This window comes from Temnothorax longispinosus, chromosome 10 (genome assembly GCF_030848805.1).
Source record: "Temnothorax longispinosus isolate EJ_2023e chromosome 10, Tlon_JGU_v1, whole genome shotgun sequence".
NCBI lineage: Eukaryota > Metazoa > Arthropoda > Insecta > Hymenoptera > Formicidae > Temnothorax > Temnothorax longispinosus.
This window is the reverse complement of record NC_092367.1, coordinates 15,800,446-15,814,318: the sequence shown is the minus strand read 5'-3', so window position 1 is coordinate 15,814,318 and position 13,873 is coordinate 15,800,446. Positions and strand designations below refer to the sequence as shown.

General features: G+C 39.7%; 1 protein-coding gene across 1 annotated transcript in view; it reads right to left on the bottom strand.

The window, feature by feature from the left end:
* Wb (wing blister) overlaps positions 1–13,873 on the bottom strand; it is a 144,888-nt gene that overhangs the window by 89,875 nt on the left and 41,140 nt on the right. The window contains exons 3-5 of the mRNA XM_071790435.1: positions 8,980–9,222; positions 4,992–5,222; positions 305–541 (exon numbers count right to left, since the gene is read on the bottom strand). Coding sequence (XP_071646536.1) covers positions 305–541; positions 4,992–5,222; positions 8,980–9,222 — 711 coding nt within the window. The remainder of the gene's footprint in view (positions 1–304; positions 542–4,991; positions 5,223–8,979; positions 9,223–13,873) is intronic.

Here is a 13,873-nt window from a genome sequence, read left to right as displayed (position 1 = left end):
TCTGACACTCTTGTTAGATGTTGAATATCGACAATTTCCTAGATATTATGGCATTATTAATCACAAAGGTGTATATTATCTGTAATTTTCTATCAGTTATCTCAAGGCGCACCTTGCGCACGTAAATGTACAGAAAATACTTGACTTCAAACACATTATCAGAGTTATCACTCAATTATTATTCTGTAATTAATTATTTCCGTAATTAGAAAATTATTTCCAGGGTGCATTTGTCACTGTAAAGCGTGTTTGATTGCGGTTAAAACGGACGATTCGCGTCTTGTCTAATTTCTTATCGTCTCACCGTGCAATTGACGCACACACTACCGCCTCGGTATTTCCCACGGATATCCATGGACATTCTCCTCTCGGCCACTTCCTGGTCGTATTTGCAGGACGTTGCATGACCGTTGCAGTTGCACTTCTCGCAGTGAAAGCCCTTGCCAGCTGTGCCGGGCTTCCACGGGATCTGATTGTACATGGGGCAGCATTTTTCGCATCTTTCGCCGCACGTGTGGCGCTCGCATTCGCATTCCTGATGCTGGGGGATAACGCGAAATGCGCCTATCAGATACCGCGAAATATCCGTGTTCTTAAGTTACGCTTATCTATTAAGTCATACGGCGAACACGCGCGATCTATTGCAGATACATTGCAGATATGCTGCAGAAGATTTGCCAGTTACACTCTGTAATATCTCCGCGCGTAATTTTGCTCATTCTTGAAGAAATATTTGTGGAAGCTTGCTTATCGTAAGGTTAGTCGGAATTTATGTCATCGTTCTGTTTCCTTGATTTGTCAAATTCTATAACGTTTCTGATTGCTAGATAATTATCATCAAGAAATTAATAAGAATAAAATTATACAGATAATCTAATTCGCTAATTCGTCGTTGACACAAAATTTTTAATAACAATTTAGTTCTTTTTATTAATAATTTTTCCTTCATCATTGACAGATTTTATGACGTAAAGTAAATGCAAATCGTAAAAAAATGTAAGTCGTAAACCTACACTTTGAAACGCAAAATTAAGTGATTGATCTAATTGTTGATTAGGCATATGAATCGAAGTATTCAGTAATGTTACCAGCTATCCGGATGTTACCGCATTGCGAAGTCATAAAGACGAGACTTAATCGACGCAATCGTCTATCCGAACGCGCAAACGATATGCGTATAATCGCGGAAAACTAAATTGCCGAGCATAAAGTGGAGTTCACGTTGCGCTCGACGTTATATCGGTTTATATACGAGTTTCACTTTGTTGTTCAAGAAATTCAGCTATTGTCAATATCGCGAAACTATAACGTTTGCGATCAGCAAATCACCTTATCACGAGATATGGCAGAAATACAAATTATTATATAGTCAATTCAATTAAATGAATACCGCTCGATAGTAAATTTTGGATTCTCGATAAGCAAGAACAACTGTTCCCTTTCTTCTTCCTTCGTAACATCGAAAATTATACGATTGTACGTGTGAATATTGGAGTTATAATGAGATTATAAAACAAAAACGACTACAAAAACTTGGTAATTAATTGGGACACCGCAAAAATTCCTAACAATAAAATCAATAATCATCTCGGAGTGTAAATAATGGCAATTAATATCACCGAATAATTTACTTTCTCTGTCGAAACTTCTTCAATTTACTCTGCAATTATCGGGGCGTACATTAAATTGGACCAAAGAAATCGCGCGAAAAATTAGCGCCAAAAATAAATTGCGGCAGGATTAATGAGCTTCGATTTCACCGAAATATCGCATCGCGCGTCCGATAAACGTGAATGCATGCATGCGGAAGAGCGAAAAGGTTAACGCGACGCGTGTGGCCTTATCATTGACGTGACAAACGAACGGGCCGCACTCCGGTCAATTGCAATATCCCTCCGTTAACACGCGCTCGGTATTATTTACTGCCGATGATAATGGCCATCCCTGCGATCAGCAATCAAGCCCCGGTTTCTGCAATTACTCTTCGCCATGGCGGTGTTTAACGAACCTGAATTACATTTCATCGGAAGTCGTAATGTTTCCGAGGCCGTTATTCTCAAATCGAGATAGCTCGGCCTCCAAAAAATAAAACCCTCCGACTGAATGGTTTGACCTTAATTTTTACGACCGATTTTTTGATCAATTTATCGCTCGGAGCAATCTCTCTCTCTCTCTCTCTCTCTCTCTCTCTCTCTCATCCCCTCACCTGTTTTTCTTTCTCACATAAAAAAAGAAAAATATTATTTCAGGATCAATAATTTTCGGGTTATAAGTAAATACTAAACTCATGAAAACTATAACTATTTAAATATTAATGATAAATAAATCAGGAACATATTTATGCATTTTATGAATCATATACTGGATAAAAATTGCGTGAACATGGCCAATTAAATCTTATATAAGAATTGCTTTCCTAATTCATATACGGCCAAATATGTTTAATGAAACAGAAATCGTTAATGATTTAGAAGATTTTTAAATAAAGTTAAATAAATAGCCTTCATAATTAATTTTCCGATTCTGCAAGGTTTAAAAACAGTTTAAAAAAATTTGTAAAAAGTTCAATTAATGTTAATTGACTGGAACACATTCGAGTGATATGACAAGGCAAAGAAATGTGAATTGCGAAAGTGACCGTAACATTGTATACAGAATTGATAATGGCACAATACTCCAAGTGTTCTCGTCCACAGTGACAAACAGGCAAGAAATCAACGTCCCCTATATTCTCAATTATCGCGCGTGTTGCTTTTTTGCTTTCTCGCTATATCTGCCATTGCACTTTCCTCAGTAATTACCACTTCAATTCATAACAGCGGACGCTGAATGAGCGTATACTCGACTCGTATCAAATAAATGAACATCGTGAAAATTGCACAAGCAGAATACAACGCAAAGGTCAATGCCCACTCTACGATGCAGTGATTTCGATGCAGCGAAACGTGGCGTTGCATCATGAATGGCACAATGAATGTGATATCGTACTACGCATCCACGATTTCGCGAAATGCTTGCCAAATTCCCGGAATGTTGAGCGCATTGGCAACGATACAAAAGCGAGTCGTAACACACAATGTAATACCTATATCTTTTGTCGTTAAGCAGATATAATAAATAGATAATCGTACACGAACTTTCCACATATCCCTCTATCATTTATTACTAGCTGAATTAAAGACAAAAATAACGTTTTGTAATTATAAAAAAATTTAGTTTCTCTAAATTTAATATTATTGCCAAAAAAGATCTTCATATACATAAGTACCTATTATATACAAATGTAGTAATAAAATTAATTTTTTCTATAAAACTTTATTTTTTTTAACAAATATATTTTTTAATTATTTGGCTACTTACATAATGTAAGTAATGTATCTTGACAACGACGAATGTGGAACGTAAGAGAATAGATGCTGCTTTAGGTATTAGAAAATTTTTTAAAATTCTGAACTTTGTCCGCGCACAGAATAAGGCAATCGTAATCGCGAGGAACGGTTTCGCAATTCCAAGCGACAGCGTTGGTGATTCTTAGGGGACATGATGAACTATTATTGTCTGTTAAAGCCAGCTGTATGGAGCACACGACTCAGCGAATACTCGTTCTCGGATTGTAGCGACATACAACAAGATTCGTGTTTCTTCACAGCGCTGCGAGAGAAAGAGAGAGAAAGAGACTAGCTTCACGAGGAAATATGCCACGAACGAGAGTAATTAATCACTCGCGTTGACTATTATCTTGCATATTGTGCCGCCTGAGAAACAGTCGTGTCTGTAATTAAACGTGAATCATCCCTTTGCTTTGAATGAAATACAGTTTGCATTTTCATTTCGTCTCATGACTGCCGTAAAACTCCGCGCTACTCGCTCGCTATTACCCGCGCTGTCTTTCGAACAAAATGCGGCCTATTCTCACTTTATGTTCGCATCATGTGAAAATAGCGTTTGCGGTTCTAAAACGCTACAAATTATCTGATTAAAAATTTTGTTAGATAAATATCAGGACATTTTAAACCATCATTATACATACATATGTATCTGAATTAATTATTATAATAAATAATGTTATTCGAATCACTGATGATTCTATTGATTAAATAGAATTCTAAAAAAGTATTATTAAGAATAAAACCGTTCCACAATAGTACGTAGCACGATTGAATATATATTATAGTTTTGATGATATACAACTCATAAATAATTCATAAAATAATCAAATGACGAGCGGAAAGAATTGGGTCATCCATTGTTATGTGAACAAGCAATTCTCACGGTTCTAATCATGATTCATCGTTCTACCTTCAATCTCAAGATGCCCGCAACTCGGAACGCGTACCCTAGAGAAACCGCAACATTGATAGTGGCGAAAAAAAACAACTAATGGCGCCTCCGAAAGCACCCGTTCCGCGCGATCGTGGCGGAACCTTAATTCTTGGCGGTTTCTGCGGGCTTTGTAGCAGGCAACGATTCGAGAAGAAGGGACCCCGCCATTAGCGGCGTCGCCGGACAAAGACCTGACAAGTTTATGGCACTTTCGACGGATTTATTTCCCAAGCAACGGAATCTGAATCTCCGTTTTCGAGAGCGCGACTAATCTCGGCGCCGCGGATATCGTGTCATTATAAACTTTCTACGAATTTTCACGAAGCGAATTCCGCATTTTGCTACGAATAAGGAACTACGCGAAAGAAATATACCGAGGAGTTTTAATGAGAAAGCGACATTAGAAACACTATGTCGATGTAGCTACACACAGAAAAATAATTATTCTACAGCCAAGAAAAGCACTTTATACTTATTTTATTTTACTTCTTTTAAGTAAGTGCTTTTCTTGGCTGTAGAATGATTATTTTTCTGTGTGTATAAAATTATGTTCTTCCAACGTAAGTTAATTTTTTATTATTTCATTATAATGAGATATGTTTATTTTTAAAATGCTATCGTCGATGTGCGCTACGTTTGCTGCGGTGAAACAATTTGCTCGCACTTACCCCGTGCTGAACGCTGTACCGACATCGTGCCGCATGTCCGGAGCACAGGCAACGTCCTCCGATATTGATTTCCTTTATCGAATAAAATGCACGTCTCTTGTCGGCAAAAGCCTCGCCGTTACGTCGGAGACCCTGAAGACGGAGCCGCACGAATTTGGCCTGGGTGAATTCCTGCAGAGTCGCGCTGTGGTTCAAAGCTCCAGGTCGACCGTTCACCAAGTGCGTGTGGATCTTTCAAGTAAACAATTAAAATTCTTGTTAGCCCCCAACAATCTCCCACCTAATATATTTATATTTTAATATATTATCTGTGATATTTGATTGCAATAATAAAGAAATTTAGCTCAAAAAAATTTCATTTATAATATGTGTTCAAAAAATGTGATTGTCTTCTAGAAATATATATTTCTAACACAAAAAATTGTAATTTAATTGCAAATAATTTTAAAAATAAGAGAAGAGGGGGGGTAATATTTAACTATCTTTAACTGATTTTAATAGTTAGAACAAATAGCTGCAAATAAAATCAGATGTAGTCTGGTGCAATGTCTGCACTTCTGTGGTTGTTGAACGATCAGCGACGGTCAATTAGCGTCGGCGGGCGAAGCTACTAAATTCCAGAGACATGGGCAAAGAAGTAAATCATCCGCGAATGGCGCCGCGTGCTAAGAACAGAACGAGTTCCGTAAATGGAGAGCGTGCGGTACCTAATAAGGGACAATGGCTTGTATTTAGAATGCCTCGCGAACTTTCGCTCTGATTGCCAAACTTTATTTTTAATTATTTGTTTTCGTGCTTCCACAACAAATCAACAAAGTGCACGTGTCGATCGTTTTCGGCATTTACGCATATAATCTGTCGCGTTTTCTCTCTCTTTCACTTTCATCTTTCGCTTCCCATATGTCTCTATTTTTACGATCACGAGATTCTGTTTCTTGGGAAGCTGCAATGTCACACACGTGTGATACGCGGTGTGTTGTGTGTTTCCAAAGTAATAATCGCTTACTGGAAAAATTGAAGGGGTTAAACGAGGAGCAGGCACTTGCTCCGAATTCTCGGTAGCTCGGCTGATAATTAAAACCCGTGCCTTGGGGAGTACGAGAGCACGCGCGATCGGTTTCGCGCGAGCGGAATCGCGATGAGGGAAGAAACGAAAGAGAGAAACGATGGAGAGAGAATCGGTGATACAAAAACGGCGATCCCTACATTCCGACCATGTACGGCGCTACCTGGCCGTATAAGGGAGTATAGCGTACGCACCTTCTATATATAGGGAGGAAGCTTGGCAGTTTTACGCTCGCTACACGCGAGCCGGGCACGCGGGGAGGAGGAAGGAATAGACGGCCGAAGGAGGATGGAAGTGCATCTCCCGACATACGGCAAACTCGTTGCACCCGCTGCCGTTTCGCAAGAAAAGATGTCTCCGCCATGAGAAAGAGGAGATCCCCCGTATCTGAGAATCGATTCTCGCCACGAAATGATTACCTTTTATTCCCTGGTCTGGTTGCAAAAGTGTCTTTTAACGATTCGCGCGGGTAGTTGGGATAATGAAGAGATATTATCAGAAATTTGTGACTCCTAAGAATATTAAACGCTACTTCACTGAATAATGTTAGCAGTATCAGCAGTAAAGTTTATGTGTATCAGAGATATTAAAGATAAAAAGTTTCTTCTTTCTAAATAAGTAAATGTTTAATCTCTGTCGTCTCTAAAAAAAGCTTGGAATTCATATAAACGAATATAATATACTTATATATACTAAGATTAAAAAAATATAAATTATTAAATAATGTTTGTAGTTATTGAATTCTTAGAAAAAATCTTAAAATTTTAATTACAAGAAAAATAAAAAACAAGAAATTGCAATAAATCAATTATTTTTCAAAAAATAATGATCCATCTACTAATTCGTCACGTGTCTAACAGTATTAAATAGAAGATAGCATTAAAGTGATTACAAGTAATTGCCTTTCACAAATATAATTACATATACCGTTTCCTCAATATTTTTATGATACAAAATTAGAAACGCATGAATAAAGCAAATCGATATGCGCGGAACAAGGTAAAGGAAGTTGATTTATAAATTTCTACCGTAAACTGCCATAAAGAAAACATTGCCTCGCGGCAAACTTATTCCCCACGCGATGATAACGAAGTGAATGGTAAATTATCATCGCAAAACAGTACCAATCGCACATCTCCGTGCAATAATGGCTCGGAATATGAGGTTGATATAATAGCAGAAACGCACACTTTCGTTTCGCTCTTAATGCATCGCTTCCAATATCGCTGCGTGTCGCGATTTACCGTAACGGTTTACTAAAAGAAATTAATTGAGAACTAACGGTCGATATGTATTATACAAACCGCGCTAATTATACAGGATATCTATAAACTTTTATCTATATATCTATTTTTAAGTTCTTCAACATAAAATTGATTTCTTATAAACGTGTCTCTCTCGAAGTATCAATAGTTTTAAAAATATATTCGCGCGGTCAAAAATAAGAATTAAAGAATTAAATCTAAAGTGCACAGAGATATGACAAAAGCTTCAACACCCAATTTCATTTGTGATGTACCTAAGCTCTGAAAAAACGTCAAAGAAAAAATAAACATTTTTAAATAATACGAGAAAATAAAATATATTAAAGATAAAGAAGATTTCAAAACACTCATTAGATACAGTTTTATATCGAGGAAACGGCGTCCAGTTCGCCGTTTATTAATGACCCTAAGTCGCCTCCGTGCCATTACTTCGCGAAAAACGATAAAAAGCGTTAGAGGGAAGAGCGGGAGGGACGGAAAAACGGGATCTACCGGAAGCAAGCGGGCCGGCAACCCCGTTGCCTGTAAAATCAGCGCCCGCTAATCATCCAATAGCGTAATTGCACACGCGCGGCCGCGTAAGACCGACGATAATTAACGATGCTGAGTGCGGCCGTGAGGATTTTCGCAAGGATTATTGATAATGACACGGTTAGTCGCGCTCGTAGCGGAACGAACGCCGCGAAAAATGCGTCGGCGAGCATAAACGCTACTCGTTGCATCACGCATGTCTTTAGCGTAACGCCTTTTATATTGGCTTAGCCCTTCCGAAATGAGAATTTCGTAAAAAGCAATGAGAATCACAAGCGTGAAATAAACAGTATGTAATAAAATAATCTCTCAATTTCTATAAGGACATCTCTTTCTACTTAATTTTATTGAGAGTACGAGCGTACGCTAGAAAATAAAACTGTTTTATTGTCGATAAAATAAAGCGCTGCTAGAGAAATAACGTTAGTAATATCTGACATTTGAATACTGAATCATATTGTAACGAATGAGTGAAGGTGAAGACGATTCATTTTCGACGACGATCAGGCCTTATGGCACAGAGGTGCGCCGATTGGCAGCCTGACATTTGTATGCAACAGGTTATTAGAGATAGGTCGTTATGTTACTTTATGGCCGGCAGTTAAAGGGCTGGCGCGAAAAATGCACTTCGACGTGTTTTTAGTACGGGTTAATTATCCGCGTTTTCAACGCTCGCAACACCCAACGTTGCAATGAATACGTTATGTTATGTTTGTACGTGCAACAACATATCTGGAACTTAATGGCAGTTGCGAGTTTTTTTACACTTCAGTTGAGTAATTTGTATCTCTTTCCTGGTTTTGCAATGCGTTAAACATTACTTTGTGAGAAGTAACAAGTTACAGTTAGCAAGTGCAGCGTAACTCCGATAATAACTCTATTTTGTACGAAAAAGTGCTCAATTGATTTAATTATACGTCTACTATTGATTTAATTATATTCCTATTATCAGATTGTAAAATGAGTAAGACTACCAAGAAACTTATTCAAATAAAATAAGATTGATATTATGAGGCGACAATATTTTTTGGGTGGCCATAAAAAAGAAGATAAAATGTAAAAGAAAGAAGCTGATATTGGCAGACCACATTTTTTGAGCTTTGTGAAACGAGAAACGTGTCCTCACCTCGCCATTCTCCATGGGGGTTTGTCTGGAATACTGGCTGGTGCATATGACCTCGTCGTCAAGCATGTAAACGGGTTTGCCCGCGACAGGCGGTGCCGAATATCTCGTCCAGCATTCTCCATCGCTCGGCGCGTAATACTGCCACGGTTGGAAGTTCTCGCCGTCCAGAGATCTCTCCAGAATCCAGGCCGCGGGTCTCGGCGAGTTCGCGGCCTTCACTATCACGTATTCCACTTGATAGACCTAGAAATATAACAATGCGAAGATGTCAGTGAGATAAACTTGGTAACACAATTTCCTAACTAATTATAAAATTTTTACAACTCATTGTAAGGTTTAACATGGCGCAGTAATATCGCATATTTAAGCGTTAATTGATAATTCGTAGTTAAAACATTTCGAGAGGATCAGAAAGGGAAAGTAAAGTCCGTGTTCTCTCTACACCCGCGGCTTTTCGTACCACGTCGTCGTCGTCGCAGAGTGCGTCAAGATAAAAATCGCGAGCTCAATGCCGGAGGCCGGATTTGCAGGTCTCCCGCGGCTCGTCGGAAACCCCGCCGAGACCGAGATCTCGCGACGGATAATTAATTCCAAGCAGCCGCAGATCGCGCAGAACTAGTTGGCGCTCGCTCGTGTCCCATCGACGCGATGAATAGAAGAACATGCAATATCGTTATAATGACACCGCTGCGTCTAATCTCTCTATCTTTTCCTCTCGCACGATCGTTCCAAGAAAAATATCACGCACCATTCCTGACGAAACTTTTGTCTGCACGTAGAATGCGTGAACTGCGATTTTATACGCAGTCCGAGTAGACAAGCGATGAAAATCAGCCGCTACTTGCTTTTATAGATATTAGCTGCTCTCTTTGGCTTGCCTTACTTCTTATCTTCTCATTGTTCGCGTGTTAAAGTAGTGTATAAATTGGTAGTTAAATATTCTATGCGTACATTATGTATAAATACCCTAGCTGTCTCTAAATTATGTCTTGATGCTGCCGGACGTAAATGGCAAATATGAATTTTAAAATACTACAATCTAGCGTAGCAAATTGTAAACGTGGCGCGCACGTAGGCGAGTATTGTATTACAGGATGCTTCGTTGAATACTATAGACACGTGAATGACACTGTGCATGTATCGTACATTATTATCTTTACATAACACACGATGTTATGTGATATTTTAAATAAGCACTTCTTCAGATAAATACTTTTGTATAATTTTAAATACACGGATATATATTCTAATTAATATAGCAGTAATAAGAGAGAGAAAGAGAGAATGAGAAAGATATCTTGGATTGATTTAAAGTAGATATAATTCAATCAGTATCTTTTCCTTTTGATTTTTACATCGGATAATCATTCTCTTCTTCATTTATGAAGACGTCAAACAGTCTAAAAGCTTTTGCAAGTCCTGAGCGTGTGTAGAGATATGCAGTTGCATGCATCTCCGACTGCAGTCGTGATTTAACAAGACGGGAGTCCTTCATCCTGCCGTCCGTCGGGCCGCGTCTTTGTCGTTGTCGTTGTCGCTGTCGTTGTCCTCGTTGTGTCGTCGTTACGCCGGCATTGTGAGGCCGGACCGACGCCCACTTTCGGACCATAAAGACAGATCGCATGTCCGCGATACCGGCTACGTTTCCTTCTAAGGACTTCGTCCGGAACGGCCGATTCAGGCCCGTGGAGAAGCCGACTTCAATTATCCGGCCCTTTTACTTCGTAGACGAGGACGCGCATACCTATATGTGCGGCTTCGTGTGCAAGTGTGGTGATCCCCGATCGCCTTTAGGCATTACAGAATCGTTACATCGGCGATCGAGAAATAATCTTTAATTTGCACGACCGATGTGCCTTGCTATGAATTATACGACGTATTGACGTGACGGGCAGCATTAACGAGGATATACTCGTCTCGTTTAGCGTGTGGAATGTGCAAACGTATATATGGCAGCACACCGAGGCTGCAGGGGAATACGTTTGCGCATCAACATTGTTATGACAGGAGCAAGGGAAAAGGGAAAGCGTTACGAGGCAGTCTCTTCCCGAGGCTCTGCCCGCCTTTTATCAGCTAAATATTTGCGTTGGCCACACATGCTCCTCCGGTTTTCAGTCGCCATCGGCATCTCGCGTGCCTCGTCATATGGGGTAGGTCATAAGCAAACCACGAATGCATTACTGGCTCAAGGTTGCCCCCTTCCGGCCCTCGGGGGTGTTCGAGTATTCCACGCGGATGGTGTATACGAGAACTGCAGAGTTTATCGCACCAGCACACGACAGAATTATCGAGGGATAAGACGTGTTTAAACGGGCGACCGCGTGCGTGTCTGACTTGTTGTCGGGCCACCATTTAAAGGAGAATAAACGAAAATTATATAGAAGTTAGATCTGAAAACGCGAGTTGCTGCCATTATGTGCATTCACATTCTCGCTTTAATGTGCTTTTGTATTGTCGCATTCCCCATATATGGAAATAAGCGAAAAATCATACGTTATAGCATAATGAATTGCGATATCTTTTGGAAATTTATATGCATGTATAGATAATAAAAATATAATTTTTATCAAGCTCGAAAATTGAACTGAATTAATAATTCAAATTGAATTTAATTTTGGATTCTTTCTGTAAATTTGTGTTTCACGAAAATATACATATTATTATCACGAAAAATATAAAAATCAGTTTTTTAACTATCATTTTCCATATGTTTAATTTCGGGAGCGACACTATCGTGTACTGCCGTACTGCAAAACGGCTCGTATTATCGCGTGAGAGCACGTCGATATTCCGTCGATCGTGTTAAGAAGGTGTTCCAGGGCAGACCACTTGGTTTAACGGGTACTCCGTTTACGTACGGTGGAGTTAACGCGTGTAAATACTAGGCGGGATTGAATAGCCTTGCATCAAGGCACGTCAAGGGCCGTACTTGACGCACCTTGCCTCGACCTTCCGATACATCAATGGCGTAGATATCGCGATCACGCTATAATAATTACTATAAGATTTTGTAGGTACAATTAGAATATAACTTTGTCGCGATCACGCTATAATAATTGCCAAGATTTGCAGGTACAATTAAAAAGTAATTTTGTGTCAATCCAGAATCGCCAAGTTTCATATTTACATGATCTATATAATAATGATTTTATCAACGGAACAAGTGCAGTGTATATATCATTACACGCAATATTTTAACTGTCTATCTCGCGCTTGATATGCCTATATTTAAATTCAATATTAGAATCGCAGTGTTCCTTTCCCATAAAACTGAGCACTAGCAACGCTTTTTTAGGAGCAGCAACGTCATTTCTTCCGCGAAAATGAAAAGTGGTCGGTACGAGATTCGCGCTCGATCTCGCGCTCGATCTCGCGCTCGGTATCCGAGAAACATGGATTGTGTTTTGCCTCCGTGGTCTCCGTGGGGAATTCTCGAAGCACCGGCCACGTGACACGGCGCGAGAGAAATGCAACGGACGGCTCCCACGATCGCGAGCGACGGCTTCTTTCGTTAAACGCATCCACAGCCTTGTAAGGATGCACCTGGTATTAGCATCGGATGACAGAAATGGCTTTGTAGCTGACGCGTATACATAAAAAAAGCCGATAATAACCTAAAGAATCGATGCGACTTGTGATCCAAAATGGATCAAGGTCGATCGAAAATGATCGAAGGTGGTCAAACCGGATATCAATTTTATCACGCTACTATAATGCTTGCAAATTACCAGTACAGATAAACTAATTTAATTTTACGAGTAGTATGTACATCATAAAAAATATATATCAAACATGACAATGTTTTGTATAAATTAACGTATAAATTTTGCGTAATGCTTATTCTTAAAATATCAAGTTAGTAAGTAATAAAAAAAGACAAAATAACTAGTTATTTATATCTGCTATTGGAAGACAGAAGATATATTTTTCTTTCTTCTTTAGTTAAAATATTAATATTTAATTATAGAAAAAGAATATGTTAATTATTACCCTGTAAAAATTACGTTTTCTAATTTAGACTATCAATTACACGATACTACCCATTTCTCTAAGATTGCCGCGTTAGATCAAATGCTTTCACGTATAATCGTACGGTCGATCACTCGAATCTCGACTGCTTCCCAAAGAAAGGCTTTAGTAGAATTACCAACCAGTTAACCCGGACTAAGAAGAGCAGATATCATCAGGCGCGAGGCGTCGAACGATTCGCTAAGGTGTGGAAGCGGCAAAAAAGACTAGGGAACCAGTATCGTAAACAGATCTCCCGCGACTCGTAGCTGTTATCCGCGACAGGATCTCGAAGGAGAAGCGACACCTCCGCCAGTAATGCTCACTCTCGTTCGCGCGCGTTTACAGCCGCGTTTTACAGTTTCACGCTCGCCAGCAACAATGAGCGACACACGCTGGCCGTGTCTTTGCGCGATTCGCGATAATAAACGAGCTGTGTAATTTCGAAAGAACGACTTAGGATATCTGCGATCGATTGCGTTAATAGCGGAGAAAACGCGAGTGACGAGAGAGTAAAATGTGAAATTCCGCGATAATCGTGAATTTACCGGTAGTTTAATCGACCATACTTCAAGAAGTGTAGTTAAAAGAAACTTATGGGTGATTAAAGCACGTTGTAAATCCAGCAACGAACAAAGAGTTGCCACAACATGTTTGCTCACATGGCGAACAAAAGTCGCCGGTCGTCGTTACGGAGATTCTCACGAAGTAAGGTGCTCCAGCATCCCCCTTTATGGGCGCGACCAACGCGCGGGACCCCCTTCTTGACCGAGGCTAAGGGGCATCTCACTAATAAATTGGCATTGCACGCTATCTCGCCAGGACCGTAAATGGGGTGCACCAAGAGAGGAGTGCACCGGCAAGAAATTTTACCGGACGGCCGGTT